The 25,590-nt window shown below is 37.1% G+C and overlaps 1 protein-coding gene across 9 annotated transcripts in view; it reads right to left on the bottom strand.

Moving 5' to 3' along the window:
- COL12A1 (collagen type XII alpha 1 chain) overlaps nt 1-25,590 on the bottom strand; it is a 97,555-nt gene that overhangs the window by 44,906 nt on the left and 27,059 nt on the right. For 6 of the 9 annotated variants that reach the window (XM_048050420.2, XM_013172137.3, XM_048050422.2 and 3 more), the window contains exons 14-31: nt 19,091-19,360; nt 16,177-16,443; nt 14,756-14,948; nt 13,917-14,038; nt 11,074-11,223; nt 10,871-10,990; nt 10,115-10,279; nt 9,773-9,919; nt 9,057-9,196; nt 7,959-8,088; nt 6,764-6,909; nt 6,369-6,498; nt 5,410-5,549; nt 4,469-4,598; nt 2,973-3,112; nt 2,728-2,860; nt 2,595-2,621; nt 2,144-2,286 (exon numbers count right to left, since the gene is read on the bottom strand). In XM_048050420.2, coding sequence (XP_047906377.1) covers nt 2,144-2,286; nt 2,595-2,621; nt 2,728-2,860; nt 2,973-3,112; nt 4,469-4,598; nt 5,410-5,549; nt 6,369-6,498; nt 6,764-6,909; nt 7,959-8,088; nt 9,057-9,196; nt 9,773-9,919; nt 10,115-10,279; nt 10,871-10,990; nt 11,074-11,223; nt 13,917-14,038; nt 14,756-14,948; nt 16,177-16,443; nt 19,091-19,360 — 2,693 coding nt within the window. The remainder of the gene's footprint in view (nt 1-2,143; nt 2,287-2,594; nt 2,622-2,727; nt 2,861-2,972; nt 3,113-4,468; nt 4,599-5,409; nt 5,550-6,368; nt 6,499-6,763; nt 6,910-7,958; nt 8,089-9,056; nt 9,197-9,772; nt 9,920-10,114; nt 10,280-10,870; nt 10,991-11,073; nt 11,224-13,916; nt 14,039-14,755; nt 14,949-16,176; nt 16,444-19,090; nt 19,361-25,590) is intronic. The other 3 variants (XM_066994644.1, XM_048050424.2, XM_048050425.2) reach the window with 1 other exon arrangement.

The following is a 25,590-nucleotide window of genomic DNA, read 5'->3' as shown; positions in this document are numbered from 1 at the left end:
TTCTCTGGGCAACCAGTTCCAGAGTTCTAACCACTCTCTGAGTAAAAAATGTCTTCCTTACACCTAATCTAAATCCACACTCTTTTAGTTTAAAGCCATTACCCATTGTCTTACACTCCCTGACGAAGAGTCCGTCCCCGGCTTTCCTGAAGGCTCCCATTAAATACTGGAAGGCTGCTATAAGGTCTCCCCACAGACTTTAATCTGTGGGCTAACAACCCCAACTTTCTTAGCCTTTCTTCACAGGACAGGTGCTCCAGTTCTCAGAGGGGGTATATATAATCCTGTTCCAACAATCTCCACCAAGGAAAAGATTTGCAGTACATTACAAATAATATTCAGATCTCTAGCATCTGGGAATTTTGAGATTTTGTGTTTTTAATTGTGTGAAAAGTGCACTTACTCTAGAGCATCTTTTTAACTTTTAAGACTACCTGCTTATTTTCAAAGCCTACTCAATTCATATGTGTATGTTGTCATAAGATCTTATGCTGATGAAGTGAAAACAAGCAGGAACTTACTCATCTTCATATTTCATAGAATAATTTTAATTTACAAGGAAACTTTTGATTTGTACTGAAGTGTCCAAAACACAATTCAAACCATAAATGCTTTTAGCATCCTATTGTGGCTGCCTCCATAGTTTCATATCTATTTGCCTTTCAAAATCTGTCCCTAAATGATCACAGTGGCCTCCACAGTTTGATGTGCAGTTTTTGGAGAGTTGTCTTCAAACCATCTGTGGTGGTCTCTCCTGATGCCAAGGCCATTAGATGTCAGAACAGTCTTAAAGAGCAGTAAAGACCTTCTAGAAATTCCATTTTGTCTATTTCAGTGGGACAGTCCTAGGGACCCAACCACAGCAGTTTAATCAAAATATCACAGTGACAAAAAAGTAAGTAATTACTATCCTATGACTGAGAATTATTTGCAGACATTAATATGCTGTGAACAGAGCATGCTTTTCTCAAAAAATGGAGTCTTCTCCAGCTGCCACTCCTGGATTTTACCCAGTTGTGAATAATTACGTCCATTAAGATTAATTAAGTCCATCCTTTGTCACTGCACAAATTTCCACAGAATGCCCATAATTCTTTTTTTTCACTCCAGTACGAGCAAAAATATGAATTCACCTTGCTGCTGCTTCTTATTCTTTTAATGATTTCTCAACTAAACTCATTCAACTCATTCAACAAAATTACTTTAACTGAAATGCATGTTGTTCAGAAGAAAGTAGAAATGGGTGCATAAGTATCCAAAACATTCCTAGATACGCTTCTGAACATGGTGATCTCTGATTACAGGAACAAGCTAAATGTGTATGGTTTTCATCTGAGACTCTGAGTCATGTGTCAGTAACCACAACAGCTTCCCACTGCAGAAGAGGGCATTTTTAAGTAGCGCTTGTTTCTAATAAACAGGCTGACTGAATTAACATTCCCAAGTGGTGTTGCATGGACCATGGGCACTCATCACAATTCTTGCTGATGATACAGGGAAAGCTGGCTAATCACACAGTACTGGCTCTCCCTATCATTACAGCTGCTCAATCATATTAAAAGACACTCAACCTTAAACTATTCCCTAGCACATGTTTCCCATGGACTCATGTTCGCAGCGAAGACTTCTTGGGGGTTATTCTCTCCCCAGCATGGTAAGAAAGGATACCATGCAATTCTCAACTGCCCACAGTATGTTCCAAGGCAAAGTGCCTCTAATAACACACAAATCACAGTATAAAAAAAAAAACATGACGAACACTGTACTATGGAAGTAGTCACGGTAGTTCATATTCTTGACTGTTGAGGTAACTATGTACCTGCATATCTGTAACTTGTATTCTTATGTGCTGAATGATTTATTCCTCAACAGACTGTAACTATATTCTAGTTATATCTATAGACTATATGTTTTTTTTTAAAGGGCTGTATCTAAAGTTATGGGTTTTTTTGCTCCCTAGAGAATGTCTATCTCAGATTTGAAAGGGAAGAAAGAAAAAGGTAGGAATATATACTTACCTACTACAAATGTGTCTTCACCTAAAAGGTGATTAATACGTAGTTGTGCTTTGTAAATAAATTCTTCTAACACATTAATTTGTAGAACTACCTTATAATAACTACAGTAATTCAAAATTAGTTACCGACTGTTCAGGGCCATCTCCACTGATAGGCTGGTAAATGATCTTGTATCTCTGTACTCGACCACTGGCAGGATCCCACTTTACAGTCAAACTGTGTGACGTTGCATTGTATACCTGAAGGTTTCGTGGGCCACTCTTTGGGGCTGAGAAAGGTAGTGAAAAATAAATATTTAATTCAAGCAAAAAGCAGGAGCAAACACTTCATTCATACTTTTAGGGCTGCATGAATGCCTGACCAAGAGCAGAATGTATTAAGAACAAGACAACATAAACTGTAATGTTTGTAAAATAATAAACATGTGGTAATCTAATGTTTAGTATTCTTCCAAATACACAATGCTGTTTATTAAATGATCTCAGCTTTTTAATGTCAACATTCTTCTCGGTTTAGAAAAAAAGGTAGCTATGAGTTTTCTTTAATAATAACATACCCGGAAATTCAGATTCTTACCTGGTGTGGTTATAGGTACCAAGGGTACTAGAAAAAAAAAAAAAAAAAAAGAGTGTTCAGTATTCTTGTATGTGTATGCTTTCTGATTTAACAAATATCAATAATAATATGCAGATACCCTGTAATTACTTACATGTTCGTTCACTGCCAATCAGGTCATCGCTTTCTGATTCATCAGGATAGATGGCAGTAACTGAGACTTCATACAATGTATCTGGATCCAGATTTTCAAAGACCAGACTGTTGTCATCCCCATTTAAGATGGTCTTGTGGGGAAATAATAAATAGATAGATAAATAGATAGATAAGATAGATAGATAGATTTAAAATATGCCCTCTGAGAGACTGCCCCCAAAATCTTATGGTGACTATTCTTACCTCCTGTTTTTCTGATCTTCCATAGGGTCCCCAGGTTATTCTATACAGAGAGACATCTGGAGCTCCATGATCCCAAGTTCCTCTGAAACTGTGCTTTGTTACATCTGTGATTCTGAGATTGACTGGTGCTGGCACAGGCTCTATTGTGAGAAAAGGAAACAATGTAACTACAAAATAAAGTTAAGCCAAGGAACTACTCAGACAAAGAATTTAGAAGATTATGTAGATGATTCAGACCTTACTTACCGTGCTTCAAATGAGTACAGTAAAATACTGTGGTATAACTGAGCCCACCTACTCTAAGCAAATTGTCCTTCGTAATCTCACATCAACAGGTCGTCACCTGATAAAACTGCTCTAATGACCTCAGAAAAACTCACACACCTACTCACAACAAACAAAGTCCTAGCTCTTACATTTTGGAGTTAGAAGGGGTAATTACGAACTCCCACATACAGACATTGAGGTCCTGCATGAGTTTCTTCCAGATCTTAACATTCCTTATATAAACCAAATAAGTCATGACTGAATTACAAGATTGTCTTAGAAAAAGTTCACTGAGGTTAACTGTAAGTTAAGAAGGCAAAATGTTATAGCTACTGGAAAGAAATGAGTAAAGAGGTAAAACCAAATAATTAAACTAAAAACAATTATTTTGGCTGATTTTTCCTCTTTCTCTTTACACATTCAGACAAAACCACAGCTACAAACCACAGGCTCACACAAAAGCAAGCAAAACAACAACAACAACAACTCAAAAATATTTTTAAAAACACCAGGCTTCAAATGAGAGCATTTTTCTTTCTTTTCACATCAGAGTGATGGCCAGTGATAAGGTAACATTGCTTATTTCTATTCTAGCTCTTCATTTTAACTGTGTTCTTAAATCATAAGATTAGATCAGGATGAGGGCTTCCCTGATGTCAGCTTTTTCTTTTTAGTTGGACATGTCTCTTACATGGATATCTGCTCTTACACTCCGTGCAATATGATTTTCTTGTTCTGTTGTTATTACTGAAGAGTCACCTTTATGATTCCCTGAATAACATCTCTAAAAGTACAGGCTGATTTACCATTTCATGCTATAAAAACTCTCTGGTACCAGAAGAAAGATCACATCTCTTTAAGCCCCTAATATACGTCCCAGATTCTCACTTGCTTTCCTAGATATCAAAGAACTGTATAGACTTGCAAGCCCTTTCCTCTGCGTTCTCTAATTCTACCTTTACATTCCTCCTTCAGCATCTTAATGTCAATAATTATGCTTCAGTTGCTGCTCTGCCTCCTCATTGCAGACCAGTTTCAGTGTTCACTGTAGTAAAATACAACTCATCTGAGATTTCTGGGGATTATTATATTGCAAATAATGCTACAAACAAAATATTTCTCAGACAGATGAAATTATGTTTCCACCTTAACTTAGTAATATATTGCAACATACTGAAATAGAATATAACGTTAAAATAACTAAAAGAAGGGTTGTTAGGAAAACTTACGAGTGACAGCTTCTGCAACTATTGGTAGAGATTCCCCTTCATCATACACAGCAACAACTTTTACATTATACAGTCTTTGGGAGGAAAGGTCAGAAAGAGTGGTGCTGGTTTTGAGTCTGTCAATTTCCACCTAAGAATAAAAATAGTGACTTAAGTGTTTAAAATTATTCTATTTCTGATTCTGCATTTGATCAAATGTTAGAAATCCCTGTACTAAAAAATAGGAAAGTATTAGAATAGAAATAGAAAAGTATTCTATGCTAAATTTTGTCATTTGTTGCCATACATTTACATCTGAATATTGAGTTCTATCCACTAACCGTCCTTGCAAAGAGTATTCTCTCAGATACCAGTAAACTTTTTGTAACTCTTTCACTGCTTAATTCGATTTGGAAATGAGGATACAGAATTTTCAGAAATTCTCATTCACTTAGAAAATTAACAGAAAATTCTCATTCATTTAGAAAAACACATTTAAACCTCAAAGAGTTATATTCATGTCCAGCAGTAAAATTATGGAATGTTTGCACGTAACTGTAAGAAAGACATCTCTAACAATGCTCACCCATGAGCTGCCAGTAGGCAGAGGGGCTAACATACCTTTATTCTGCAATCGTGTTCTAATTCTAAAAGCTTGGCAAGGTAACACTTAAGCAGAGAGAAGAAATGGCTATTTATCAAAGCACAGAATAATTCTCCAATCAGTTTGAGCTTTTTTTTCCTTTCTTTAAGAGGAGAAGGAGGAGGGAAAGAAAGAAGAAATCCATCTCAAGTTTATTCAGCTTCCAAGACATCAGTACCCTTTCCTGACTGCAAATTCCAGGAACTGATGTTCTCTGTTCTTAATGCTGGCTTGCTACATTGCTTTTACTATTTATTTAATAAGCTAGCTCCTCAAAAGAAAACCACCAAGTACTTGCAAAAACATTCCTTTTGCTTACCTCCTTTATGTCAGCTTCATCAGCTACTTTGTATCTTAGGATATATTTTCGAACCTTCCCTGGAGCAGGATCCCAGAGGACATTCATGCTGCTGTGAGTAACATCCCTAATTGTTAAGCCTCTTGGTCCAGGCAAAGGTACTGTAAAAATAATGACGGTAGTAAGTGAAAATGCTATTCACAGCAGAGGCACAGGTCTCTCAGCAGTCATTAAGTATTTTCATATATTGCATTGAAATGGAGGCAATAATTTTACATGAAGTTCATTGCTCAGGCCATTATCTGAGACAGCTTAAGAACATATTGTCCCAGCAATAAGCAAAACAGCTATAAACAAGTAGCTTCATATTTGTAAATTATGAGCACAATACAGAAGTAACAGAGCTTAAAAACTTAACTTTTCATGTACAGTTTCATGTATGGGCTTAACATTTTTCAAGAACATAAAGATTACCATATAGAGTGCATCTAGCCCAGAAACATTCCTCTGGCAGTAGGAAATGTTTAAGGAAAGATGTTTAAGGAAAGGTAAGCTATGTTTAAGCCATGGTTAGATGATTTTTCCCTTTGTATGGCATGTTTCCTTCTTACCTAACTTTTCCAATTTTATTAATATTTGGGGAGGCATTGCATTTTCTGTATTTTAGAGAATGTCTGAATTTGAGAACAAGGTTTCTAAATGCAAGCAAGACTGAGTCCTTTTTAAAAACTCTATAACACTATAACTTCCTTCATTACTGAAGGAAAAAAGAAAAGGTTCCTCTTTTAATAGTAGGTACCTTTTCATTGAAATTGCCCATAAGATCTTTTGGAAATGTGAGAGTGGTATAAAATGCATAAAATATGGATAAGATGGTCTTCTAAATAAAACAGAATATATAAAAACTGTTGCACGAAATAAAATGAAAGGTAAATTCTGCTGAAGCAATAACAACAAAGCAAAAATCAAGATGTACATACATGTCACTTCCTGGGAGGTGAGTGGGTCACTGGTGATATCACCAAACAATACATGAGCTGTTAAAGTGTACTCAGTATTGGGGATGAGGTCTACCAGCTGAACCTCATTCACTGATGGTCCAACACGCATCTGTACATGAAAAATAACACACCATGTTTAAAAACTGAAGAAAGCAAAGGCAGAAGAGCAAGCAATGATTTAACCTCAAGGGAATTTTGTGAGATTCACAGTATATTTACAGCTTCCTGTCTGATGTCATTGTATACAATAACCCAGTAATCACTGCACTTTGAGTGCTACATATCAGCCTCTTTTGGTTATTATGATATATCAAGAAAATTGGTTTTTCTTATTATTTTGGTAGAGTACAAGAGGTGAAGACAAATTCTCTTACCTCTTTCTCTGTGGCTGGGACTGTGGCATTCACTGGTTCATATGTTAACAAGTAACCTGTAGCTCCATTGACAGGTTCCCATCTCACTCGCATAGAAGTTGATCCAATGTCATAAACATACAGGTTTCTAACTGAAGACATTGGCACTGTCATATAAAAAATATATATTAATTTTTTTCACCTTTTTCACTTTTCATATTTCACATCACAGTATATCACAGAAAATATTGTGCATGGGTATTGGGGTACATTACAGGCAGTAGAAAAGTCATCTACAAGTAGTAGTATTTTAAATGGTGCTTAATTTAAGAATGAAGTAATTGTCATCACATTTTGAATGTGCTATAGATTTGCTACACACACAGTTAAAAAACTATCTTACAGGTCTGCACTGGAATACTTGAATATTCTAAAAAGCAACATTAACTCGCATGAATGATCTAATATGAAACAGTACATGACTACTTTGAGATCTGCACTTCTAAAAAGATTTTATATACTTTCTTTTTCTATATTTCTCAAATTATCGAATAAATATCAAAAATTATCACAGACTTTATGAAAATCATGTAGCTTCTTTAGGGATTTATGACAAGGCTAATGCAAAACAATGACAGAATTGAAATGAGACACTAGCATTCAATATTCTTGAACAGGGAGGAAAGTCACCCTATGTTGCATTCAGCACAGAATCCACCTAAATCAATCCTGTAGACAGCTGACAGTAAAAACATAATGGCTGTGTCTCACAGAAGTGATTTTATTGTGTTGAACATACTTTTAATTAATCTGATAAAATCAGAATGAATTTCATATAGTATTCTGTCTGCTAGTAGCAAGAATTAGTTATCTAATATGGAAATGAAGGACTACAGGTTTCTATCTGACCAAATTTCTATAGTTTATAAACTCTGCCTTGTAATTCATTGCTATTGCTCTAGTCTAAGAAGGTGTATACCCCTGTGCTTTATGAGCCCAGAATGAAGTTGGAACAAACATTTTTTCCACACTGCAATTTCTCTTTGCTACAGCTTTCCAGACAAGATCTCAACAACCAGGGTAACACAATCTGACCATTGAAATTAAAAATTTTGTTTCCTCTAAAAATAAAGCCCACAGTGCTAAAAGTTCTTTTGAAAAGTTCTCCTCATATCAAATTGGTTCTTATGTTATTCACATCACAATTATAACTTACATGTTGTTTCACTGCCGATTAGAGGTTCACTGCTTTCATCTTCTACCACTGAAAACACGTTAACAACATATTCTGTTTCAGGTTTCAGATCTTTCAGAACTGTTGTAGTTTCCATCCTACTTACATAAAACTACATAAAAGAGAATGAATGTTAACAACTGTATAACAAATGTAAACCTGTCTCTAAGAGAAAAATAATTCCTTGTGAAACTCTTCAGAAGTCAATGGTATGGAACTGAAAATCACTATAGTGTTAATCTTCTACATATTTTATCTTACAGTATAACATTATTTTTGCAAAGCAAGCTGTAGGGAATGCTCAAGCAGACTTGTTTTCAACATGACTGGATATAGCTAGCATCATTCACTCTGCACCCTGCTTTCACACATGATGTACATTTTTACATTATTCAGCAACATAAAGAAAGTGCCATCACTATATGTTACCACCTGGAAAAATATTTCAAGCATCCAGGATAATCCAGGTTATTACAGTACATGCCACTAGCAACACCTTGCAGAATAGCAATGCCAGCAAGCAGTCAAGCTGTAAAGTCCATATGCACTGGAATGATTGTTCCAACCCAAATCAGAAGTCAAATCCTGAGGTCATGTTTTACTAAGATTAAACTCACCATGAGTCAAATTTGAGTTAAGATTTAAAAGCTACATTCAGAGATGGTACATTCCGAGTTCACTCTTTTTTTTTTTTTTTTTAACAAGAAAATGTATTAAAAGGACAGTGAGCTTACTTGTGAATATGCTCAGAAAAATCCTACTACAGACTTATTTAAACTGATATAGGATAATGGAATACGAACAGAAAGGAATTACTGGAAATATCAGTAAACTCTTTTTAATAAATACATTTTACTCCTGGATTAATAATTTTAAAACAACCAAAGCCATCTTTATGCTCCTATTTTTTGGAATTTTGTTTACCATTTATTGAAATTCTTGACCTTGGAAGCCTTTTTTTTTTCATTTTCTCCTATACTGTACAGACCCTAATGAACAAAAACTTTAGAATGATGTTACTGTAATGTGGAATTCCAATGTTATTGTGGCCAATCTCAGAGAGAAACATTCAGTACAAACCTGTTGAGGGGGACCTCCAGTGGTAGGGTAATATTCAACTCTATATCTATCAACACTCTCAGGAGGTGGACTCCATCTCAGACGGAAAGAACGAGGTGTCACTTCTGAAATAACTAGGTTAGAGGGAGGTGGCAAATCACCTACACGTGGAAAAAGTTAAAAATGTATTAATTTATCTTAAGTCATCAGGAATCAACAACATGAAAATGTCAGAAACTGACAACTGAAAACAAACTAGAACAAGACAAAAAATAGCTTAGGGAAAAAAAAATCAAAAAAAAAAAAGACTCCAGTGTTTCCTTGGAGTACCATCAGCTAACATTACTGTTTTTCCATGCCAGGCTTTGCTTTTGAGCTGTCAGACATTAATACTTAAAAACAGTAGGGTTGCTAAAAGTTTCTTTATTGGATGAGAATCATCAAAGAACCTGCCACACTGAGCAAAAAGGTAACGCTGAGAAACGTACTTCCTGACTCTGGGAAAAAAGGCAGGCACGTCCAGCCATGTCATGCTGTGTTAGGTATAACACAGTCATTGTTTAAATGAAAGGAAGAATCCCTACAGGGTAGTCCAGGTGGTCTGCACAACTTCCTCACACTAGCAGCTGAAAAAACAGCCCAGGGCTACGCAGTGTTCCCAGTAAGTAATAAAAAGGAATTAGCATCACAAGCACATAGATGGAAGAAGGATGAACTAGACTGAAAATGTGATGTACCTGGACCTTTCACACTGTTACACAGATTCGTGGTTACATCCTCAACTATGCTAGCCAGGAAGGAGAAATCTGCAACATTGTAAGCATGGATGTCATCTGGATCCGTTGCAATCTGCTTCAATTCATTTTCGTCTGCATTTTTAATACCTTACATAGAAGACATGAAAACAAAACTTGTTAGAAATGACAACTATGAAACATAACACTATGAACATAAGCCCTTAAACACACTCTTTGAATGTAAGTACCCTTTTCAGGTACTTTAGTGTTTCCACTTCTCTATACTCTTAGCAGAGGGGTGGGAGGAAATTGGCTCAGGCAACCTCTTCATGTAATACTTACCAATTGCATAAAGTTCCACTCCCTCATCTCTGAGTCTTCTTGAAGGGGTGACTACATCATCTTGTGATTTGCCATCAGTAATGAGAACACCAATTTTGCGAGCTCTGGGCCGTAAGCCTGCATCTTGCCTGAAGTTGTTTTTTAAGATGAAATCCAAGGCCATTCCTAGCATGACACAAAGAGGGCAACCATCACTATAAACTGTTTCAACATACAGTCATGATAAAGGCTAGCATTTCATCCTAGTGATTTCACTCTGAAAACATCATTCCACAATTTACCACTTCAAGAGGCACTCATTATCTAGTTGTGGTCCGTCATGTACGCTTAACAGCAACTGACACTATTTCAGCCCTTTGAAGGTCTATAATCTCTTACCTCCTACGCATCACGCTCCTGTATGATCCACTCTAGCCTCCCTTTTGGGTCACCTTGCTTTAATGACAACCCTGACACGGAACTACCTTTTCTTCTTCTCATATGCTCAACAATAACCCAAGCTCTTCATCACCCAAGTTCTTTCCTTCTCTCTTTCTCCAAATTTCCACTAAGAATACATTTCCATGTACACTTCCATATGTCCACATACATATACATATGTATGCATATACATAGGCCCATTCTCTTCCAACCATACTGGAGAGAACTATAAGGCCCTTTCATCATGGATGAATTTGAGCCCCCTACACAATTCCGGGGTCATCTACTAGAATTCTTTTCATGGAGCTTAACGAAAATCCTAGTGGTGTGACATACCTGTTAGAGTATTGCCTCCTTTGTATGGTAAGTTGGCTACAGCCTCTAACAAAGCTTGTTTTGTTCGGTAAGCATTCAGATTCCATTCTGTCCTTGGATCTCCACTATATTGCGCAAGACCTGGAAAAAGCCATTTTTACTCAGTTATTATGTAGCTATGCAGCAACTATGCCTCATTTTCTCTCTGACATATGACGACTTACCAATCTGTACTTTGTCAGGACCAATATCAAAAACTTCAACGATACGGGCTATGAAGTTCCTGACAGTTTTAAAATTTGGCCGCCCAATACTCCATGAGCCATCCACCAGCAGCACGATATCAGCTTCTGCTCTGGTTCTACATTCTAAACCTGCCATGTCAACCAGAAAAATATAACCTTAGCATGATAGATTTCAACCAGAAAAATATAGCCTTAGCATGACAGCTTTCTTTCCCAATCCTCTTTTATATGACATATGTCATGAGTTAGTTTCCAAAATAGCTCTAGTTTTATTCACTGGCACTCTGTCAAGTATGACCTATTTGTGAACGTTATTCACACTAGTCACTAGTTCCATGGCAAAAGCTGTATAAATTTTTTCATGTACATTTCCTTTTAGAAATAAGCCTTCTAAAATGTCAGGGCCAGTGCTCTTCCCTATTGTCATGTCAGTATCTATTTCGGTCTTTAAAGATGGCTGATAACCATCTTTCAGAGATTTCATAAACTACTTCAGAGCATTTCCAAAGGACTACTGAGCTAACCACTGACATGGCAGTGAACATTATCAGATTATCCAATGTCACAGTATTTTAGTCTATTGTTTATGACTAAACTATTGCTCAATTTTCAACTATGTAGCAGTGGAATTAACAGAATATATAACGACCACTTTCATATAAATATCATTTCTGAATTTTCAGGGACAAAAGACTTAGTAATACAGGTGGTACAGTAGTTTGCACATATAGGAAAGAAAGATCACAGTTTAGAAGATACACAAACATAAACACAGTTCAAGAAATAGAGAGGGGACAAGAACAAACATTTATATAAAGCTGCAATGTTCTGAAAAGGTAGGAAGTTACTTCAGGTATCTTCAGTTCACAAATTACAGAATAAAATATGCATCATATTGTTTTCATCACATGGAAGATCACAAAATATTTATACAAAGCAGAAAGACACAATAATTTTATCCACAGCCATTTAAAAAAAAAAAAAAATCCTTGCTCTCTCTCTTTTCCTGTAGATTGTGTTACCAGCTGCAAATTTTCTGGCTTCCTGCCATCAGAGCTTCTGGTCTTTATATGGAAGAAATCCCATTGAGAAAAATCAGCCACACTCATCACAGTTGAAAGATATTGTGATTTCATATATGTTCCACATAATTGATCCAACACTGCAGACTCATGAATATAACTATTCCATGTACCTGGGGGTTAAAAGCATGATCCTCTTCTGCATAGAAAATATAGATCTAGTCTTTAGTCAGGACAATAAAATAAGTTGGGAGTAGTGTTTAAGTAAAATTATGTTAGTTCAAAAACTTGCATGCATAACTTTAATATGGAAGTTAAGGTTAGCTTCTTGTACAATATAAAAGTTAAACTATTCTGACTTTTATTTTTCTTCCAACTACCATAGTTCCCCACATGGAAAATTCTAGCAAAGGCACCTAGGGCAATTTTTTCCCCCATTAATAAATAATGTACTATTACATTTACAGTCCCAGATATAAAATTCATTTCTCACATTAACCATGACTCAAATCCATGCATTAGTAAAACTAAATAGCTTAAAGAATATAACACTCAAGACAGAAATGACAGCTGGTGTAATAAAAAATAACAAACCACTCTTGGTGTAATTATTTTTCTGCCAGACTTATTACAGCTTTACTTTAATGTCACTGATGGCCTGTTATGTAGTTTTTCTTAGTTTTACCCTCTTGCATTACACTGAGTGGGACAGCAATAACTTCAGAAGTTTCTAAAAACTTTGTCAATAAAAAGTGAGGGTAGTACTTTTACACAGCCCGATGTGGAAACAGGGCATTAAAGAGGTTAAGCAAGAAGAATATAGAGTCAATTTTCAGAAGGTTTTTTATATTGTTTTGTTTTGTTTTTAACTCTGAGATGCGTTTGCACTGAGGCTCTTTGTCCTCCTGAAATTCTGTCTTCTCTCTGATGGTTATACAAACCTTAAAATAGCAGAGAAGTCTTCACTTCTTTGTGTACACTTGGCTACTAAAAAGCAACAACTTGATGCAGACAAGCTCTTTATGATTTCCATGACGGAGGAGTGAGCCCTGAAACTCTCTTCATCCAGTATTAATTGCAAGTATAGTGGCCACAAGATTCAGTTAACATACAGAGGCCCATTAACCACATCAAGGGAGCTGCTGTCATACCAATCATAGAAACTTTGATTGGAATGTTTAGCTACGCAGGAAGAAATTCTCAGATACTGGAAAACACTCAGCACTTGCACTTCTGTACTGAATCTCCTCCTTCTATGGTAAAAGTGACTAAATAATGGCTATGTTGCATATAAACTTAAATAATACACAGTAATATTCTGACATCCCCAGCTAACAGATCTTTGCCCATTATATGATCTTAGTCTTAAAAGGAAAAGTCACCATATAAGGACAAGCAAATGGCTAGAGATCTGCCCAAAATTCTTTGTTCTACTCCTGTGAACACCCCTGTAGATGAGCAATGACCTCTGTTCAAGAATTTGACCTTATGTGATTTAACACAGATGTGAATGGCTTGAAAATGTGATGCAGATGGCTTTCAGTAATCAGCAAAACATGGGTTGCCTGAGTTATCTTTTTTGTAAGATCATCTAAAGGGAGCAGAGGACTAGAAACATGAACTAGGGCATATTTAGTGGTCATTTCAGATGAGAGGTTATGTCATCAGATTAGGGAGTCTACTGAATCCTGCAAATAGATATTTATGTGCATTAGAAAAATGATACGGAATGCAGGGAAGCTTTCAATCTCTTTTATCCAAAAGCCAAGACTGCATTTTATTGAATAAAATCATGTTTACCTCTAGATAAAAATGGCTCCGTAGTAGTATCTGAAAGGGTGGTCATCTCCTGTCCAACAAGTGGGTTGCTCTCTCCTCCTTCAAACATTCCAAAAACATTTACCTTATAGGTAGTTCCTGCCCTGAAATAGTTAAACAAATATACTGTAACTGAAGTCACTTGGCTAGCTAAATGTTGATACTTTGCTTATGAAGTCTTCATAGTTTTACTCCACAGAGAAGAAGGTGTTAAAATGTGAAGCACAGATACTAGTTCTTCCACAAGACAGTGAAGATTTGACCTGAAGCTGGTTTTAGACTCTATACATAAACTTATAGTCTTCTTTGTTCAAGTAATTTAAGATTTTTAATGATACCATTTTTAATATGCATACAAGTTTATATGCATACAATTCATAACAGATTTTGACTTGCTCTGAAGCCTACTTTATAAATCCTGGCCTCTTAGAAAATGAATCAAGAACTAAACTAGGCTTCTTTTTTTTTTTTTTACATAAGTTAAGGAACTTTTCAGAGAAACTTTAGAAATCCCTGCTGTCTTCTCCATTGCCCCATTAATACCATCATATGTGAAATGCAGAATGCAACTTTTGCCCATATCTTTGCCTCCTTCAGTTCCTATGAGAACACCAGAAGTGATGTGAATAACCTCAGAAATAGCCCTGCCAGGTTCTTCTCAAAGATTGCATCACCAGATCATGACATTTTACTGACAAAAATACTTCCTAATTTACAGTAGATTTTGCCAGGCATTACAATCCCTAATCATGGTTAAGCAAAGCCCCAAGCTAAAGTTATTTTTAAAAAGAAAAAAAGAAAGAGATTATTATTATCCATACCTGAGTTCCTCCAAAACCACTGTGCTGTCATATGGTCCTACTATTAGTTCTCCAAGATTCCTGTCATCTTCAGTTGGGTGGAAAGTTACTTTGTACCCCTTCACTCGCCCTGGGGCTGGCTCCCAGGTTACTCGGAAGCTGGACATAGTTGAATCAGAAGTTCTCAGATTTCGAGGTGGCTTAAAGGGAGAGGCTGCAATAACGTAATAAAAGGATTTAAATCAGGTCTGCCTATGAAAAAAATGACAAATATGCTTTTGTGTAAAAAGGCACATGTAAATCCAGTATTAGTTTCAACCCTAAACTCTTTGTCTCTTTCTTTGACTTAAAGACAAGTATCAAGATATGAAAGGTGAGATTCACTTCACCTAATTTTAGCTATCTAAACAATAGACACATAGTCTATGTTTGTTATCAAGGCTCCCTCTACAGTCAACATATTGAAGGGTAGATAGTAATTTATCTCACCTGTCTTAAATATCCATCTGATTTTACAGTGAATGTTGACCGTGGACTAACCACCATCAGTCTTTCTATTTATTACAGAGAAAGACTATACAACCAGCTTAGATTAGCTATCTTTCTTTTAAATGACAAAGGGTAGGTGAGCCAGAGAACAAAGAATGGCATAAGGTATTTACAGTGTATCTCAGTGTACCTCTGCCCAACAAGGGCAGAAACATCTCAGAAAAAAATCTCTTTTGGTAACAGCTCTCTACCTATGGAAGCAGAAAACTGATTTTAAATCCCCTTGCTTTGATCTGGAGAGCAAGAGACCATTTCCTTACAAAACAAAAGACCAGCATCAGACACAAACAATGCAGAGTAGAAAATTAGCTTAAATTAGTTTTGTTTTGACCCCATAAATCCCCTCACCAGGAATTAAACATTTTAGAGTTTCTGAGAGAGAAGACTGCTTGTCCAAAAGGAAATGGTCTGTGAGGTCAGTCAGGCTTTCACTGGGGACTCTTTAAAGTCACCTACTGGCCAATTTAAGTGCTTCAGGTTTTCCACAGAAAATATGGCTACCAAAAACTATTTAATGGTTATTTAATCAATAACCAGAACCAAAAAAGCAAATAATGAAACTGGCAGTGCTTGATTAAATAGTCTGTAGACAAATACTGTCTCCCTCACACAACACTTGTTTTAACTTCTGGTGACAGTGTTTCAAAACAAGTCTGGTATTTTCCAAACATAAACCACATCTACACCCTCACTGTAACAGCAGAAAGCTGTGCTCGGATCTCATACAGAAATTTCCAACAAATCAAATTCTCTTCTCAACCTCTAACATTTTCTTTAATTTGTATATCAACTCATAATCTTAGCAGACTCCACCACAGCTTTTCTGTGTATTATGATTACCAGTTTACAGTAGAAAACTTTAATGATCAAACCCTGTAAAAGTATGTATATACCTGTTGTTCCTTCTGCTTTTCTTGATTTTCCTTGTCCAAAGTCATAAATTGGAACAACACTGAGGTCATATGTAGTTCGAGGCTTAAGTCTCTTCAACACTATGCTTGTGGCAGGAGCATTTACTCTTCCAAACATCTGCCTTCCTCCATTGCGCGGTCGGTAGTACACACGGTAAGACAAGACTTTCCCAGGTGAAGGCTGCCACGTGACTCTCATTGTATTCTCTGTCTCGTTGTCTACTGTCACAGTCCTGGCATTTGGTGACACTTTTCAGTGCAAAAATATGGGTAAATGTTTACTTTGTCACATAAAGATATGTTCAAAGGCATGCCTACAAAATTAATTTAGCTGTTTTTTGGGTTTTTTTTCCTTCTTTAAAATGACAGTATTTCATTGGGGGAAGCACAGGTAAACCTCACAGGGCATTGTTACTTTCTTTTATGATTATAATGAACTAAATAAACCTAAGTCCATTTTCCATTACAGACCAAAAAAAGTGATTACATGATGACACAGCCTAACTGGGAGGTTTACTTAATAGCACTTAGTGATAATCTGTTAAGTAATGGATTCAGGATGCTAAAGTGAAAGTGAAATATATATTATATATAATATACATATGATACATAATGTAATATATATTATATATATCATAAGTGAAATATATATATTATATATAGCCCTTTTTTAATGAGCAAAATGATCTACAAACTTAAGATTTTCTAAATTTTGGGTTTACAGGTCTGATACAGTACTAGTAAATGCCTGAACTCCTGAGTGTTGGGCCCCATAGAATACTCATGAGTATTTGGAAAGTCACTGAACACTAAATGTAGAACAGTATTAGTGCTGAAATAAGGACAAGGACTAATAAAGCATTCTCTCTACAGATTGCAGCACTCAGCTTTTAAGAGATATTTTCCAGACTGTAGAAATGTTACAAAAGATCTGAAATGAAATGAAAGGTATGTAATGCTTGTTGTGAACCAACATAAACCATCTAGGTTGTTGCAAAACAGAACTGGCATACCAGAATCAGTCAGTATTTCATCACACAGTCAGGTAGGCTTTGCAGGCTACAGTATCCTCTCCCAGACCAAAAAACTGAGAATTTCTAATTGTGTTTGCACCACAAAGATGAAATGTCAGTTAGTCTCAGATCCAGGTCTATTGATAGTCCTGGTAGCAAGTCACCAGTGTGCCCTGGCAGCCAGAAGGACCAACCATATCCCAGGGTGCATCAAAAACACCACTGCTAGCCAGTCAAGGATGTGACCGTCCCACTCTGCTCTGTGCTGGTGTGGCCTCACCTCAAGTACTATGTGCGGTTTTGGGTACCACAGTATAAGAAAGATGTAAAACTGTTAGAGAGTGTCCAAGGGAGGGCCACAAAGATAATGAAGGGTCTGGAGGGCAAGACATATGAGGAGCGGACGAGTTCCCTTGGTTTGTTCAGCCCAGAGCAGAGGAAGCTGAGGGGAAGCCTCATGGCAGCCTGCAGCTCCCTCACAAGCAGAGCGGAGGGGCAGGCGCTGAGCTCTGCTCTCTGGGGACAGTGACAGGACCCGAGGGAACAAACGGCATGGAGCTGGGACAGGTGAGGGTCAGACTGGGTGTTAGGGAAAGGTTCTTCACCCAGAGGGTGGTCGGGCACTGCAACAGGCTCCTTAGGGCAGTGGTCACAGCACTGAGCCTGCCAGAGTTCAAGAAGCTGTTTTCAAGAAGGGTTTACATGACAAGGTTTTGGTAGCAGAGGGCTGCAGAGGTGGCCTCTGAACAGAGCCCAGCAGCTGCCCCATGTCAGATCAGAGCCAGCTCCAGCCAGCTCCAAAAGGGACCCACTGCTGGCCAAAGCTGAGCCAATTAACGACATTGGTTGGGCCTCTGGGAGAGCAGATTTAAGACAGGGCAAAAGACTGCTGCACAATAGCAGCTGGGAGAGAGCAGTGAGAAACAGCGCTGGAGACACCAAGGCAGAGAGTGACCGCAAAGGAGCAGCGAAGACGAAGACTGACTGCAGCCCCTATTCCCCATTCCCCTGCACCGCTCAGGGGGAGGACATAGAAGAGGGTGGATGGGGGTGGTGTTTTTCGTTTGCTTTTAGTTTCTCACTGTGCTATTCTGCTAGTGATAGATAATAAATTATATAACTCTCCCTATGCTGAGTCTGTTTTGCCTGTGATGATAATTGTTGAGTGATCTCACTGTCCTTATCTCAACCCTTGAGTCCTTTTCATCACATTTTCTCGCCCTTACCTTTGAGGAGTTCAGCTGCCCCGAAGGATAAAACCACCACAGAAGCATTTGGACAACACTCTCAGACATATGGTCTGATTTTTGGGTGGTCCTGTGTGGAGCCATCATTTGAACCCAATGATCTCTGTGGGTTTACATGGCAAGGTTTTGGTAGCAGGGGGCCATAGGGGCCCCTTCCAACATGGGATATTCTATGATCCTATGATTCTGTGATCAAAATCTCCCCCTGAGCTTCAGTTTGAGGATTGTGAAGATTGAAAAGGGAAATAACTTGGAAGGGAAATTCACTGATCCTATGGGAATTTACCGTCTTCCATCCTTACTCTATCTACATTACTTACTATATCTACATTACTTATTCCAGCAGATTTCCAGCAGTCACACAAAGCACCCATGAAAGACTGGCTTCAGAATAATTTTCACAAAAATCACATCTCAAGTTGGAGGTAATTCTCGCTGAATCGAACCCTACATGACACAGAAAAGACTTTCCTTTTTTAATGGTCAAAGAAAAAGCTAGAATTGATTGATTTGAGGTGAGACTTTGGTTTAGGGGACTTTTCAGAAAGTAAAGGTGAAGAAAAATAAGGTCGAAAATATTATAATTTTTTCAAGAACTGAATATTACAAATGGTGGTAATGCCATAGTACACTCACCATCAGTAAAAGCCTCTCCTTCTACAGGGTCTCCTTCTCCACTGCTGTAGGTTGCATATACTGAAATCCTGTATTTAGTCTCTGGCTCCAAGCCTTCCAGCACTGCATCCACTGTGTTTCCAGGGACTCTCTTCTCTCCCATTGTATCATCATAAAGTGATTTCCATACTATCCTATAGTTATTAACTGCTCCTGGAGCTGGTGTCCATGATAACCCAACTGTAGTGTCAGTTATGTCTGTGGTAACCAAATTACGAGGTGAACCACGTTCTGCAAGAAAGAAAACAATAAATCGTCGCTAAAATACAAAGAGCAAAAGTTAGCAAAGTACAAATGGAAAACTAAAATGATCATAAAAGCAGAATCAAAATTTTGGCCCGTCAACACTAGTTTAAATAACATACATGTGTAGTTCCAAGAGAAAACTGATGGCTTTATTCAACAAAATGCTGAAAGCTAACTTTAAGCTATGAATAACCTATCCCATACTGCACAAGATCCCTAGCAGTTATGCTTTAAAATTTGCAAAATAAAAATGATATTAAGTGAAGTCTCAGAATGAAGCCAATGCTTAAAAGTGCTGCAGCTCATTTGCATAGGTTTTAATTCACAAGTAAATAATTTTCCTTCATTTGTTCATCTTTACCCTCACGTGTAATTTTTTTCTGATGGGCAAATAAAGAAGACTTTAACATGAGTGAAATAGTCCATTCAAATTCTCTGACAACATTATTTATTTAGTTAATATTACTATTCTTATTTCCTTGAGTACTGCTTACTGCTTACTAGATCTACCTGCTATTTCATTTTATCTGTTTACAACTAATTTGCAGTGTGTTTACATCATACAGCAGTTACAGCAGAAAACAATCTTATCTCTCCACTTGTAAGACTTGTACCTTCTTCCTGACTATAGTTTGTTCCAGCCAGCCTGGAATGAAGGAAACAGCTTGTTAGTCTGTGAAATCCAGTTGTCAGCTGGATGAGTGAGTCTCACCTAACACACCAGAGTAATTCCACTGCTTAAAAATGGAGCTCATTGGTCTGAAGTGGTGCAGTAAAAGGAGTGCCTCTGTTTAATGTTTAACATACATTTATAACATATGTTCAATTTTCCTATTGCAGTGGCTGGCTTTTGAGGCAGGGAAAGAGCACTGACTGTTGGTTTTAATGCAATGGCCTCACTGTAGCAAAATCTGCAAAAGGGATCTACAAAACCAGATGTACAAAAACAGATCCATATACACACAGAAGCATTTGGTTCTTCAGCATATATTCTCAGTGGCCTTTCTCACTGTACAGGACGTTTCTGAGACTGATTAGTGAGAGGACTTAAACACTTGAGGTGGCCTTATGGCATCATGGCTAAGTTTCACCTGCACTGATAAAAATATATCCGTATATTATACTACAGAAACCACAGGACCAGATTCAAAATTCTTTGAACACAGAGAAATTCAATACTTATCCAATTTCCACTGTCTGAGCTCATCACAAACCCAGACCTCACTTTTCAGAAGCATGAAGCAGTTTCAGTCCAAGACAGAGCAGCAAGTTGCTCACAGTCATAAACCGCATTTTCAGTTTTCATACTCATTTGTCTTTCACTTCCACTGCAAAGCTGCAATGCTTCCAAACACAATACCACTGGAACAAACAGGGTTACCTGCAGAAAGGCTTCATTTTGGAATTATATCATTGCCAGCACAACCTCATTAAAACTGAGCCAGTGAATCCCACTTGGCTAAATGATAAAATGGAAGTTAATATCAACGTATCTGCAAGCAATGCTGATAGAATAATAAGAATCACCAACTTCACAGATTACAGAATCAGAGGCTACCACTCCAGTCACCTAGCTGACTCTAGCAAACATAGCTAACAGAACATGTTAAATAACTCCTTTGTGCTGTAGGGTTTTTTCCAGTTCTAATTCACAATCTTGGGACATCCCATCATGTTTTTCTGAAGGCAATTCTTTTTCCATCCTAACTCTGCATTACTTCTTACAATTTTACTCTTCAAATCAGTTTTTAGCTTCACAATGTAAGTCACCACAATTTATGGCATCTTCTCTTCAAAAACAGGTTAAGATATGGAGGTTTAGCTAAAGTTCAATTGTTTACCAGTTCACAAAAATAGTAGTTGCATATAGTGAAAAAGTTACAGTGAGAAGACCCGACTCAGTTCATGCTTCATGCAGTCTCACTGAATTCAGTGACTGCATTAAATAAAAGCCAAGGCAGAATCTAAACCCCAAAGACCAATTTTCCTGGAAGCCTGAAAAAGGATTTGCCTTCAAAAGTAAATTACACCAATTTTTCTGTCTGCTCTTAAGCTTCTACTCCCAAATTTTGGCTTTTTCATACAATAAAAAAAAAAAAAAATATTAAGGCAATCCAAATGGAAAAAATATGGAAAACTTAACTTGATAGAATGCACAGATGTCTAACAATAAAAACCTTTCTTTCCATATTTTAATGTAATATAAATATACAAGTCACTTTATTTTGGCTTCTTTAAAACATGGCTTTGCCACAACATGATTTCAGTATTAAAGTATCTGCTACCACAGCACAATTTTTTGCAAGTCTACTCTTGGACACTACAGTTAATGATATACGTTGGAAACACTGCAAACATAACTGTATATTTAAAACTGTTATTGATTAAGTCATTATTGAGGTCATTAAATAACAGAGGAAAATAATTTGTTTGGAATGGACTGTAATGAACACCAGTAACTGTAATATGTTAGTTCTGAAAAAAAAAAATCCTTTGGAACTAAATGTCTTTTTTATAAGGCAAGGTAAGAGAGGGAAAGGGACTGGGATTCCTACCAAACCACAAGACCTAAATGGAAAATTCTGACTTCAAATAGTTGGAAACTGCTGACAAGACAACTTACCTACTAAGGGAAATTGGACTTTTTATGTGTTACACTACAACCGAGAACATTTCTTTAACATAACACACTAACTTGATTTGCACCTCATGTGTGAGGTGGAAGTTCACCGACAGCTTATTTTCTGTTTCACTACAATCTCTCACAAGTGCTTTTGTATAAGGAGAGCAGCTGTGTTTGAGATGCAGTCCAACTGTAAGTCTGAAATTATTGGGATTCCATCAAGTATTATCTAAGCTACTACACTCAGAGTCAAGAAACATATTTACACTCCACAATAACAGTAGCATAATTTAGTGACCAGCAAATATACAAGTAGACCTATGAGACATTTTTCCTTCAGACTGAAACAAAATACCTAGTTGACTTGCTTACGTTAGGAAAAAAAAAATAATAATAATCTACTGTAATACTGAAGCAGTCATTCTGTTCTTTGGTTCACATGTTCAGAAATGTTTGTTGTACATCTGCTTCTCACCTGTTTGTTTAAGCAGGATGGATAAGGAGAGGGGAAAGACACTGCACAGTGGTAGAAGGAAAAGTGCTGGCTGGCAGGCTCTCAAGTGGTTAACGTTCAAATGACTCCTGCTTTTTCCTGACTGGAACTGGAAGCTAAAGAGTGGCCTTAATTGCATATAGCCCCCATGTCATCAGCATGTGAGGAAGCAGCTGGTTTTAAAAACGATTCCCTAACACACATTCAGTCCTATGATGCTCGGGAGTACAAAACACAGATGTAAGCCATGGTGAGTACATGGGGAAACAAAATGCTTGTACACACAATTCAAACCCCTAGATGAGGAAGGAAGCAAGCTAGTCACCTGTTTCAGCCATCCAGATTCTCCACAGCAGTCCTTAGCTCAGAACTGCAATCTGTTTACAGTACCCTATCCATCCCTACCATCGCTCCATGCAGACACAGTCTCAGAAACTAATTTGGTAACTCTCAGACAGTCTTACACCCAGCTCTGGACTTTTGCAATGTCCAGTTTCCATATTAAGTTTTTCCACTATAGTATGCCAGAGACAAAATACAATATTAAAGTTGTTTCCCTGTGTCTACTTGGCTTGCTTCCCACAGTTCACAGGCAATTGCTGTTGTCATTGAACACAAGACTGTGTGAATCAGCTAAAATTTAAATGTTGACATTCATAAAAATCAAATGGCTTTATTCAAATGGCCTTTCCCCTCAGAAACATTTACACAGCTCCAGTTGATTTCAGTGGGAGCTGTACATGCAGTTTGGGTCAAGTTTAAACAATTTTCTATACATGTTCTTAAGACCAACTTTCAAAATTAACCTGCAGTGATAAATTTCATGCAAAGCCATGTTTGATAGAAGTTAAGCAGAGGATTGGTCTGTGCCAGCATCCTAAAAAAAATCAGAATCAGCTAAATAAATGACCCTTCTCTTGCAGAGGCATATACCAAAACTTTATGGTTTGAGTCCTGCCTTGTTTACAATGGCATACACCAAGAGTATCCCATTAAGTCAGTAGGCTAGGGCACTGCAGCAGAGGAACCGAGTGTACACATCAGATGAGATGGTGGCAGAATGCTTTCAGGCTGACTCCAGAGGTCAAATTCTCCACAGCACTGGAGGAGACAACTACTTCTATCGGCTGATATTCTTCTTTGAAAGCTGCAAAGTAGTTGGTTACTCCTGGAGTACCAGCCTTCAAGCACACTGCCTATGTGAGAGAGGATGTGCACATGGTGTGGAAGTCCTGAAGGACTTGCTACACAAAAGAAATTCTCACTTGACCCTGTTAGAGCAAGTGTCTTGTGCTCCTGTGAATGAAAAAAGGTTGAGAAGATGAAAACCAGGAGGGTTCTGACTCATAAGACAGAGACTCTGTTCAGAGCACTCCTGAGTTCCCCACTGTAGGATAAGGCCAGCAGGAAGTCATAGTCCTTTAATATTTTAACCATCTGTTCCAACAGTTAATCAGTTAACACCACTCTCAATTGTCTAGAAACACCTTTTTGTTTGCTTTTGGGGGGGGTCGTTTTTGTTTGTTGTTGGTGGTGGTGGTTTTGTTTTTTCTGATACATATTTAATTTGCTATGTAAAACTAAGATAATTTTCCAAAGATTATCAAATGTCAATTTCAAATGTCAGACTCAAAAATCTCAGCATGTGTAATTTAAAAAAATGCATGAAACAGCATTAAGTCTCCTGGAACACTAAGTCCTTGTTTCTGTCAGGACGGAAGAAGCACTACACAGTTTGAGCATTACGTAAAGTTCCTATGATATGCTAAAAACCTCATTGCAAGAAAATGTCACTTGAATTTGTACTATTCTGCCTGTAGGAGGTCATTCATTTCTAAAGCATTCTTGTGTTACTGTAGAAACAGCTAAAATAAATCATTTATTTTCCAAAGAACTGCTATTAATTTTATTACCAAAATAAAAGGATTCCTCTACCAAAATCCTCAGACCTAAGCTTTAATAAATATATACAGCAGAAAATAACTTAAAACTAAAAAGTGTCATGACAACTTTTTTCTTTAGTACAGTGAGTGGAGCCTAATACTCATAGCACAAACACCCACTCCTAGCACAGGATGGCAGGATTGGGCCCTACACTCAAACATAAAGATTCTAAAGGGGAATGGACTGTGACATAAATCTCTATGAAATTTATCATCTGATTATAATAAACTATACCATGTGTTGTTTATTCTAAAATGTACAAATGTAAGAAGTAAAATGCATTGACATGCTAATGTAGACTAGCAATCTCATTTCTTTTAAAAGACCTACAGCCATTTACACCAAAACCATTTCTAGATTAGAAACTTTACTGATATAAGTGAAAATATTTTCAAGTATCTAACCACTTAACTTTTTAACTTTTTTCTGAAAAAAAAAAAAAGCTTCTTTGCTAAATGTCTCTGAAACTCGTTTTTAAAATGCTCCAGACTTTTCTGATCCATTTCTGCTTAGGGTCAGTAACTGAAATATTCTTAAAGCTGTTCTGAAAAATATGTAACGGCCAGCAAGAGGGCACTCATATCAGCAGCTTTTCAGACATTCATTATCCTTAAACATTTCTAAACAGATTGCCTAATGCATTTGTTTTTCTTTAAAATAAGTGCAAATTATGAAAGCTAATCTATTTAGCAGTTAATGTACAGTATGTTCTTTTCATCTGACAGCAAACCTTTGGGCAGAAAATGAAATTCTTGTCAGACTTGCAACTACCTCTTCTAGAAAAAAAAAGAAAAAAAAAGCCAAAAAAAAAAAAAAAAAGCAGATTAGAAAAACAGTAGCCCTCACAAAATGCTCACTGACTGTTGCATTGACACTCACCACCCTCACCAGGTTTATCATTGCATTTTATTTTTGGTGTAAGATGATTTGAGTAAGACCTTATGACCAAACAAAAATTGAAAACCAAATGTGTTGTTTTGGGTGTTTAGGAATGAGGGGGAGACTTTTCCCTAACGGTTTCCTGTGAGAATTTCTTGCTTGTTCTTAAATCTTTACCAAGTACCATCAAATATAATGATTAGTGCTAATTTGTTTAGTTACTCCAGTTGTCACAAGCCTTGCTTCATCAAATGGCAAACGCCAGCCTGCACTGGT

The sequence above is a fragment of the Anser cygnoides genome, chromosome 3 (assembly GCF_040182565.1).
Source record: "Anser cygnoides isolate HZ-2024a breed goose chromosome 3, Taihu_goose_T2T_genome, whole genome shotgun sequence".
Taxonomy (NCBI): domain Eukaryota; kingdom Metazoa; phylum Chordata; class Aves; order Anseriformes; family Anatidae; genus Anser; species Anser cygnoides.
This window is presented reverse-complemented; position numbering and strand designations above follow the sequence as displayed.